This window comes from Cnephaeus nilssonii, assembly GCF_951640355.1.
Source record: "Cnephaeus nilssonii genome assembly, chromosome: 4".
In the NCBI taxonomy this organism is placed as follows: Eukaryota; Metazoa; Chordata; class Mammalia; order Chiroptera; family Vespertilionidae; genus Cnephaeus; species Cnephaeus nilssonii.
Window position 1 is genome coordinate 32,621,255 of NC_137075.1, and position 10,162 is coordinate 32,631,416.

General features: G+C 57.2%; 1 protein-coding gene across 1 annotated transcript; it reads left to right on the forward strand.

Annotated features, from left to right (window-relative positions):
- Nucleotides 1–708: 708 nt before the first annotated feature.
- On the forward strand, nucleotides 709–8,389 carry JPH4 (junctophilin 4; the record flags this gene model as incomplete). Its single annotated transcript, XM_079768014.1, has 6 exons — nucleotides 709–736; nucleotides 1,250–1,799; nucleotides 2,531–3,302; nucleotides 6,405–6,523; nucleotides 6,843–7,375; nucleotides 8,306–8,389. The coding sequence occupies exons 2-6, from the start codon at nucleotides 1,421–1,423 to the stop codon at nucleotides 8,387–8,389; spliced, it is 1,887 nt and encodes a 628-aa protein (XP_079624140.1). The 5' UTR covers nucleotides 709–736; nucleotides 1,250–1,420.
- Nucleotides 8,390–10,162: the final 1,773 nt, after the last annotated feature.

Here is a 10,162-nt window from a genome sequence, read left to right on the forward strand (position 1 = left end):
GGCCTCCCCCCAGCCTCCCCATCTTCAGCTAGTCTCCTCCCCCTTACTCCTCTCCCCTCCCCTCGGCCTCGCCCCACTGCCGGCCAGAATCTCAGGGTGGTGGTGGGGGGTGGGGGGGTTCCACCGTGGGGGTCTCTGTGCCTCTCATTCTAGGGTCTATCTGCCGCCTCCTCACGGCAGGTTTATCTGGCATCCATCCTTTTCTGCTTGTGCTTCTCCCACCACCGCTATCGTCGCCGCTATCTCTTCTTCTATCTCCTCTCCCCACCCTCCCCTCTCCTCTCTTCTCCCTGCCCCTTTAAATCTGCCTGGCCCAGCCTCCCCCGTGATGCTGGGATGGAGCAAACATTGATTTGTGCTGGGATGGAATCGGTATTTTGATATTTTTTCCCCCTCTCCCAACCATAAGAAGAAAAAAACATAATAAAAACACCCCTTCTTGGTAGCCCCCTCTCCCTTCCCACCCAGCTCCCAGCTCCTCTTCCCTATCTCCATCCGAGGCAGAATTTTCCCCTACACTATTCTCCCCGCTTCCCTCGCCACTACCCCCCCCCCCACACACACACACACACACACCCCGCCTGGTCTTCCAGCTGGGCTCCGGCACCTTTGCTCTCGGGGTTGGAGCAGTCTCTCCGGAAGGGGAGGGGGCTTGGTCTGTCCCGGCGAGGTCGGAGTGGAGGTATCCAGCCATGGACGCCGTGCCTGGGAGGCAGCCTGAGCCCCAGCCCACATGGTGAGTAACCTACCCACTCCCTCCTGCCTGGCTGCCCACCCCCACCCTCGCGTTGGCCCTGCAGAGCCTCCCCCATCCCTACCCTTTCCCCCACCAAACCCTCTGCCCACCTAGCTCAGATCTCCTCCGCTACATTGCCCCCTTTGCCTGGGAAGCCAGAGAACCGGGACAGACAGGTCCTGACAGCAGCCAAGGAAGCGTAGGGCCTAAGCCTCTGCCCAGCCCCCTCTCCCAAACTGCCATCCACACTGGACACTTTGGGGTTCTAGGTTGGAGAAGTGGGACGGACTCCCGCTTGGGGTTGGGACCCAAAGTCATGGGAGGGGGTCCTCTACCAGAATAGAGAGGGGAGGGAGCCCCCGTGCCTCCAAAGCTTAGGAGCTGCTGTGAGATGCTACCGAAGGTGGGGGGTTGGGGGCGGTGCTAATGCCCCCGAGCCACGGGGCCAAGGAGCCGCGGGCAAAGAGGAGGGGCCTCGCTCACCACTCCCCCCTCCCCCCTCTTTCTCCGCAGCCACTCAGGATGAGGGTCCGGCCCTGCCAGCCCGCGCTGGGGCCCCCCCGCCCGGCCCCAGTCTAACTGCCCCCGCCCCCAGGCCTCGCCCGGCTCCCAGGCCCCCAGCCGGCTCTCCAGCCCCAGGATGCGCTGAGCCGCCGGGGGGCTGAGGCCGCGCCAACTACATGCATGTCCCCCGGGGGCAAGTTCGACTTTGACGACGGGGGCTGCTACGTGGGGGGCTGGGAGGCGGGGCGGGCACATGGCTACGGCGTGTGCACCGGGCCCGGCGCCCAGGGCGAGTACAGCGGCTGCTGGGCGCACGGCTTCGAGTCGCTGGGCGTCTTCACGGGGCCCGGCGGACACAGCTACCAGGGCCACTGGCAGCAGGGCAAGCGTGAAGGGCTGGGCGTGGAGCGCAAGAGCCGCTGGACGTACCGCGGCGAGTGGCTGGGCGGGCTGAAGGGGCGCAGCGGCGTGTGGGAGAGCGCGTCCGGCCTGCGCTACGCCGGGCTCTGGAAGGACGGCTTCCAGGACGGCTACGGCACCGAGACCTACTCCGACGGAGGTGCGGGCCCGGCCCCTGCTGTCTGTCTGCTCGTCCGCGCCTCCCAGTCGGTCTGGCCCGCGTATGCCTTTCCCTGCCATAGCTCCCCCACCCCCATGCCCTGCTCTCTTCCCATCCCCATCCCCATCGACGTGCACTCCGGCGCCCATCGCTCTGTCCTCTCCTCCCCCCCCCCCCCCATCGCACACGCCCTCCTTGTTTGTCAGCCCCCTGCCTGCTTTTCCCTCCCCCCAATCTACCTGTTCCTCCCTCTCCCCCGCCCCCCTCCGTCTACTTGACCCTCACCCCCCCGCCTGCCAGCCCCTTACACGCCTCTCTGCCGGTCCCACGCACCTCCCCTCTCCACCTACCTGTCCCTAACACCCCTGCTCTGCCTGTCCCCTCACATTTCCTTGGTCGGCTTGCCCCTCCTCGTCCTGTTTGCTTGTCACATGGCTGTCTCCTACACTCCGCCAGCCTGTCCCTTACACCCTCCGGACTGTCTGTCCTCCACACACCACAGCCTGCCTGCGCCTCTCCCTCTCCCCTGTCTACCTACACTGCCCAAATTCACACCTCTGCTGCTTGTCGGTCTGCACTGCGCTTCTCCGCACCTTCCGACCCAGCCCGGCCTGTCCCCGGCCCTAGTGCCCTCCCCTCACTTCCACGCTAAGGATTCCAAGGGGCTTGGGGCCTGGGGTCCAAGGAGCAGCAGGTCCTGATTCGTTCTCCCCCTCCTACCCCGCCCGCAGGCACCTACCAGGGCCAGTGGCAGGCTGGGAAGCGCCACGGCTACGGGGTGCGCCAGAGCGTACCCTACCATCAGGCGGCGCTGCTGCGCTCACCCCGCCGCACCTCTCTGGACTCCGGCCACAGCGACCCCCCGACGCCTCCCCCGCCCCTGCCCCTGCCCGGCGACGAGGGAGGCAGCCCGGCCTCCGGCTCTCGGGGCGGCTTCGTGCTAGCCGGGCCTGGGGACGCTGACCGTGCGTCTTCCCGCAAGCGCACCCCCGTGGCCGGCGGCTTCTTCCGCCGCTCGCTGCTGCTGAGCGGGCTCCGCGCGGGCGGGCGCCGCAGCTCCTTGGGCAGCAAGCGAGGCTCCCTGCGTAGCGAGGTGAGCAGCGAGGTGGGCAGTACCGGGCCCCCGGGCTCTGAGGCCAGCGGGTCCCTGGCCCCGGCGCCGCCCGCCCTCATCGAGGGCTCTGCCACTGAGGTGTATGCGGGCGAATGGCGCGCGGACCGGCGCAGCGGCTACGGCGTGAGCCAGCGCTCCAACGGGCTTCGCTACGAGGGCGAGTGGCTGGGCAACCGGCGGCACGGCTACGGGCGCACCACTCGCCCCGACGGCTCCCGTGAAGAGGGCAAGTACAAGCGCAACAGGCTGGTGCACGGGGGGCGCGTGCGCAGCCTCCTGCCCCTGGCCCTTCGGCGGGGCAAAGTCAAGGAGAAGGTGGACAGGGCCGTCGAGGGCGCCCGTCGAGCAGTGAGTGCTGCCCGCCAGCGCCAGGAGATTGCCGCTGCCAGGTGGGCATCGGGTGCAGAGACCAAAGCTGGGCTAAGGGGAGGAGGTACCCTGGCGACAGGGAAGGGGGCTGGTGCCTAAAGGAGGACCCAGACACGTGGCCTGGGGCCTAGTGGGGAAGAGCAGGCCTAGGGCCAGGCAGTTGTAGCGCTGGGAGTTTGGAGTGTTTATTTCTGAGGCTACAGGTGGATGTGGGTGTAACTGTGGGGGGCTGGGTATTTGAGGGAAGCCGTGTTAGAATGTGAGTGTGTCTCAGTGTCTTTTGTGGGGACCTGTGTCATTGTGTGTGGCATTAGCAATGAGCACTGCCTTGTGCAGGCCCAGAAACCTCGCAGACCTCAGATATGTTCCTAGTCTTCCTCTTCTGGCAGCTCACCTAGCCTTCAGGCCTCAGATGGGGAGCAGCGGCCCTCGGCAAGGAGACAGCGCAGGCATTCCTACCACAGTTCAGCCCGCCCCCAGTCCCATAGCATTTCAGCCCTGGGCCTTGGGGAGGTCTAGTTTGTACAGCTGACCTATCCACCTAAAAGGACCGTATTTTCCAAGTCCCTCTGAGCTTTGCCTCCTCTGCCTCCCATTCTTTACCCACTGATAAAGATTTGAAGGGAGGAGGCTTGCTGGTAAATGAATTTTTTTCCTGCAAATCAGATTACATTTTCATCCCTCGAGAACCTTGTTATTTAAAGCAGAGCTGTCTGGTACAATGTAAGGCAAATACGTGATTCTAAGTCTTCTAATACCATATGAAAAAGAAAAAGAAACAGATTAGGTGAACTTGAATAATATGTTTTTATTTAAACCAATACATCCAAAATATTACCTCTTCAACCCATGGTCAATATGTAATTATAAATGAGGTATTTTACATCCCCTTTTTTTACTAAATCTTTGCCATCTAGTATGTATTTTACACCTATAGCACATCATTTCAATTCAGGTTGGCCATGTTTTAAGTGTTTAATAGCTACATATGACTTGTGATGACTGGAGTAGATAGCCCAGATCTAAAGAGAACCCAAAATCCATTTGTAATGAAATCCACAGGCCCCTGATTTATGCAACTCACACATATGAATTTTTATATATTGGATTTTATTTCAAGGAGAGGGCACAGTTGAAGGATTTTGTTTAATTTTGAGACTGTTTCAGAGATCAAGATATGTCTAAATATACTTCAGTGGATTTGTATAATGAGTGACCAGGGATGTGTGTGTACATGTCATATCCAGAATAGATGCCTGAGCCAGAGAACGTCTCTCTGTATACATGTGTGAACATCTGGATGGTTAGTGTCCAGGGCCTTAAGCCAGGGGAGGGGGAAGGCAGAGCACCAGGGAGCACTTCAGGCTAGATGGGGAGTGGGCATGTGCAGGGAAAATAAAGGGATCTCAGTAGCTGGAAGATCAAGCAGTGGGAGGAGGCTGGTTGGTCTCCCCAGCAACAGGCCTGGCAAACCTGATTGGCTGTGAGCTGCCATGGAAACAGCAGAGCCTTAGCAGCAAATGCCTTTGCCAGGTAGCCTGAGCCTGGCCTGATGCCAAAGCACAGACTGGGTCTACTGCCTGGACTTGATCATCCACACCCTCCCCACTCAAAAACATAGTCAGCATTGCTGGGGGTTTTTTGGTTTTGTTTTTGTTTTTTACCACCAACAGAGCTCAATGTAACCCAAGACTGGTATCCTCATCCCCTGCCCTAAACCCTGAGACCAGCTCAGTTTTAGGACAGGACTGGTCATATAGAGTCTGAAAGCCCTAAGATGGACAAATAGCATTATCTGAGGTCCCTCCAAGCAGGCTCTTAAGGTCCTTGACCCACCAGGTTTGATGGGAGGAGGCTGACCATATTTTCCAAGGTACAGGCAGAGCAGGTGGACCTAAGTCTGCAGTGGACACCACCATCCTTCTCCCTACCCCCATACTTAGACTGTCTTCCTAGGCCAGATTAAAGGGGCCTGGGGCCAGAGGGAATCATGGGTCTTGACCCATTCAAACCCATGGCAAGTATATCAGTCAGAATTACAGAACTGATTTAATGATTACAAGGCATCTACCATTAACAACAGAGGGGGGAAGGGAAGGGAAAAATTTTAAAAAGTGTCTGATATCAATCAGAGAGAGAACTGGGAAACAACAGCAGGGAACGGATTGATAATGCTTCGAGGTAACCTGTAGCTAAGGAGCAGGGCGGGACGGGAGGGGGTCTGTAGAAGGGAGACCAGGAGCTTACCCAGAAGGTAGAATTACCCAGTGGCGAGAAAGCATGCCTGTTGGCAGGGAGAGAGGATAGATAATAGCAAAAGGGGAAACCCACCCTTACTCCACTCCCAGAGTTCAGAAAGGATGAGATGGGGCAGGGGGCAGTGGCAGTGAGGAAGCAGAGAACAATGTCATCAATGAAGAGGCTGAGGAAAAGCAAGATGTGAGATTCTCCTGTCAGGAAATCTGCAAGGAGAGGCAGGATTCAATAAGGACTAGCAGCGGTGGGGGAGGGAGGCAAAGGCTCCTAACACGGGGAGAGGGTGGCTTAGAGCAGCGGTCGCCAACCGGTGGCCTGCGGACCACTGGTGGTCCATGAGGTCCGAAAGGTTGGCGACCACTGGCTTAGAGTAAAGGCTAGGTGCGGGGAGGGAAATGCTGTTAGAAGGGGAGAGTTGAGGTACAGAAAAACATCCTGGACCCCACAAAAAGCTGTGTGATCCCAGGGAGCGTGAGAGGAGTTGATAACAACAGGAGGGACAAGCAGTAAAGAGGGCAGGCAGGCATAGCTTATAAGCACCAAGCAAGTGGGACTGCAGGGGGATGTGCTAAAAGAGTGAGGTCTCAGTTCTCAGTAGGAAGGGAGCAGGACAGGAATGGAATAATAGGGTTGAGGGCAGCAGGGGAGGGCCTGGCCTGGCCTGTAGCTTGAAGAAGGGAAGTGTTACTACAGAATGTAATGGCTGGAAGGGTGTGAGAGGACCAGGAGGGTATGATGACAGCAGGCACACCCCAGGTCCAGAAGAGGAAACCAAAGGCCAGGGGATGTGCTGTGGTGGGGACACGGGCCAGGGGGCGGGGACATCCGAGCAGATCTGCTAAATCCCTGTCCCTGGAACCTGACAGGGCAGCAGACGCCCTTCTAAAGGCCGTAGCAGCCAGCAGCGTGGCTGAGAAGGCTGTGGAGGCTGCTCGAATGGCCAAACTGATAGCCCAGGACCTGCAACCCATGTTAGAGGCCCCAGGTGAGGCATGGGAAGCTGGGGGTGGGGGTGGGCCCCCTGGGGAGCTGGAAGGGAAATGGGGGAGGGAATCCCCACAGGAGGCTGGGGATGGGAAAGCCAAGATATGAGGGTTTGAGAGGACAGAGGGTGGCAGGGTTGGGAATAGAACTGAGAATTGATGAAATAGAGTCATAAGGACAAGGAGTTGGGTCTTGCGATGACTGGCTGTAAGTTTGGGGATACCAAAGTCCTGGGAGGTGCCCAGTTGGAGGGATAAAGCAGTAGCTTTTGCAGTCCAAGGCAAGTTGGCCCCTCTGATTCTTAGCTATCCCTGCCCCAGGCCGCAGACCCAGGCAGGACTCGGAAGGTTCCGACACAGAGCCCTTGGATGAGGACAGCCCTGGAGTGTACGAGAATGGACTGACCCCCTCAGAGGGCTCCCCGGAACTGCCCAGCAGCCCTGCCTCCTGCCGCCAACCCTGGCGACCCCCAGCCTGCCGGATCCCACTGCCTCCCGGAAGGGACCGGGGTCCCTTCTCCAGCCCTAAAACTTGGCCTGAGGAGTGGGGGGGCCCGGGTGAGCAGGCAGAGGAACTAGCTGGCTATGAGGCCGAGGATGAGGCTGGGATCCAGGGCCCAGGACCCAGAGACGGTTCCTCACTCCTTGGAGGCTGCAGTGACAGTTCCGGAAGTCTTCGCGAGGAGGAGGGGGAAGATGAAGAGCCCTTGCCCCTCATAAGGACCCTAGGGGCCTCGGAGCCTGAGCCTCTGGCCACGCCAGTCCTGAGGGGCCCCTCCTCAAGGGGGCCTGGAGCTGGGTGCCTGATGGAAGAGCTTGAGGAGCCAGCGGCAACCGAGAGGCCAGCCCAGCCGGTGAGACGGACGCCCTTCATCCCGCTTTGTGCCCTGAGTCTCACTCCTTTCTGACCCTCTTCTCCTCACAGCCTTGCCTCTCCTCCTTTCCAGACCTCCCTCTGATCCCCTGAGGATTTGGATTGGGCTCCAGCTTTCTCGGTGCCTGCCCAGTCTTACACTATATCCTACCTCAAACACATTTAAAAACTCGAGAGCTGGCAGAAACCTTAGAGACCATCATGTCCAACTCCCTCTTTTGACAGAAGGGGAAACTGAGTCACGGAGCACTTAAAGTACCTAGCCCAAGGTTACAAATGAATAATTAACGGTAGAGCCAGAACATCTTTCCCTGCTCTCCTTCCATATCATTTCCAGCTCCCAGTTTCCTACTCCACCCCCACCCCACCTCCACACTTTCTCTCTTTGGTGCCCAGAAATAAAAAAGGAAAAGTTTGTTCCCTCCCTGCCCCAACTCTCCCTCCCTCTTCTGGGAAGAAGGGAAATAGGAAAGAAGGCAGAAAACTAGGAGGGGTGGAGTTTCCCCAGAACCCTCTACGCTGATTGGACTCCAGGCCTTCTGTTTCCTAGCAACCACATCCTCATCCCTTTCTGCTTTACTGCAGTACCAGCTGCTGCTGCCAATGTATGCTACTAAGGCCAGACACCTTCTGCCTGGGCCATGTGACATGCTGGTGGGAGTAGAGTGGAAGGAGGCGGGAGGAAGGGTTATTCCTGACTTAAAGGAGCCGGAGGGAAGGTGGGGCCCTGGCTGGGAGAAGAGGAGTGTTTTGTAATCCCAGACAGAAGTTGGCGATCCCCATGCTCTGGCCTCTGAGGAGGGGTGTCTGGGACCCTTCTGCTTTGCCACCTTGGCCAGGGCAGGAAGGTGGAACGGGTCACTGGACCCGGTGCTCAGGGACTGAGCCTGCATTTCCCCTGTCTCTCTAGGGAGCTGCCAACCCCCTGGTGGTGGGAGCCGTGGCCCTCCTGGACCTCAGCCTGGCGTTCCTGTTCTCCCAGCTCCTCACCTAAGGCTCCTGCCTGGCCTAATTCTGGCTTCGGTTGCTGCCTCTTCACTCCTTTGATCTGCCTTTTTTTTTTTTTTTTTCCCCTTTTCCTCCTCCTGCTTGTGTTTTCTCCTATATTTTTTCCCTTCTTCTCCCTTTCCTTTTCTGTTTTCCTTTGTTTTTATCTCTTGCTTTTTCCTTCCTGCTCTCCTTGCAGATTCTCTCATTTATTCTGGATCTGTCTCTGCCTTCCTCACTCCCTGTCCCACCCCAGCTCTTTCTTTCTCTAGATTGTTTACATATGAAGGGCTTTTCTTGCTCAGAGTTTCTCTCTTCTCTGAGACACACAAATCTAAGTCAGACCATTGCCCCACACCCTGCCCATCTTTTCTTTAGACCTGAGCTTGGATGCGGGTGGGGTTTTGGTGTCCTGAGGAGTCTCCTGGAAGGTGAGTGGAAAGGAGGAAGGAAATGGAGGAGGGACTATACTGGTCAAGCTCTCTAACCCAGGGCCCTGATGCCCCTCTGAGGCCCAGTGAAAAAGCTGGAGGAGGTACAGTCACCATCTCTGGCTTTGGAGGATCCTATCTCCCCTCCAAGCACTGAGATAGGTTCTTCCCTAATTCCATCCTTCCCTGAAAAAGAGATGTGAAGGGAAATGAAGAGGGATGACTCCCTAGCATCTCCCACTTTCTTTCCTCCACTGCCAGCCCCTCATCCAACCCCCTAGGGTGGCCTGCCACGTCAAGAGCAATGTGTAAAGGAAAGAAAGAGCCCAATGCAGCCAAGTCCACCCACTGACCTCTCCCACCCTTCTCTCTCCCCTAAGAGTTTATTTGGTTGGTCTGGACTCACTTGTGGCCTTTGATTAAGTTTCTAAGGGGCCTGAAGAAGACATTCCTACTGCAGAGGGTTAGAGGCACCTGAGCAAGGACACCACTCCCCAACTCTGGCAGTTGTGTTGGGGGAGGCAGTTTTGGGGAATGGAACCCGACCAGTTGACAGGAACTCACAGGGCAGCAAAAGTTGTGACAAGCTTAATCTCTAAGTAGGTTATATCTCTTCCCACATCATATCAGAATCTTGTGAAATGGGTAAACAGAAAAAGGGGATCCCAGGAAGCCGATGTATCATACACTTTTCCAGGCAGGGCCGAGGTGGGCGGGAGCCCTGTTTGAGGTTGTGGCTGATCCCTGGCACTAACTTTTCCCCTGGGGGCGGGAAGCCCTAGGAAAGGGGACTGTGAGGTCCCCAGGGGATCTTCCCTCTCTCCCCTGCATGAGGCAGAGGCAAGCTGCCTGCCAAACCCCTCCCTCAAGGAATGGCCTTGCCTGGGAATGCCCACCACACACTCTCACACACACACACCCTCTTCTTTTTTTTCTAGTCAAACTCTGTTTACTCCTTGGCCTGCCACCTTCCTTCCTTCCCTCTCAACCTTTACTTCTGATTTCTATTTCATGGAATTTGGGATTGAAGTTCAACTACAACAGTGCCGCCAACACCAAGTCTTGCAGGAAAAAAAAAAAAAATACAAAGAAATTTAACAAAAAAAAAAATAATATATTAATAAAAAAGTTCAAAAAAGGGGGTGACTGTCATCTCCTTTGGGGTGCGATGTCTTCAAACCTAAGCTCTCTGCGGACCCCCGCGTGGAGCCCTCTTGGGGAACCTCGGGCCTGTCAGCAGTCTCAAGGCTTCCGTGTAGTTGAGAGTTCTTCCCCTAAACTCCGAAGCCTGAGGTCAGAGTACCCAAGACGGCTCAGCAGGCGGCCCAAGGGGGGCGGGGTCCCGTGAT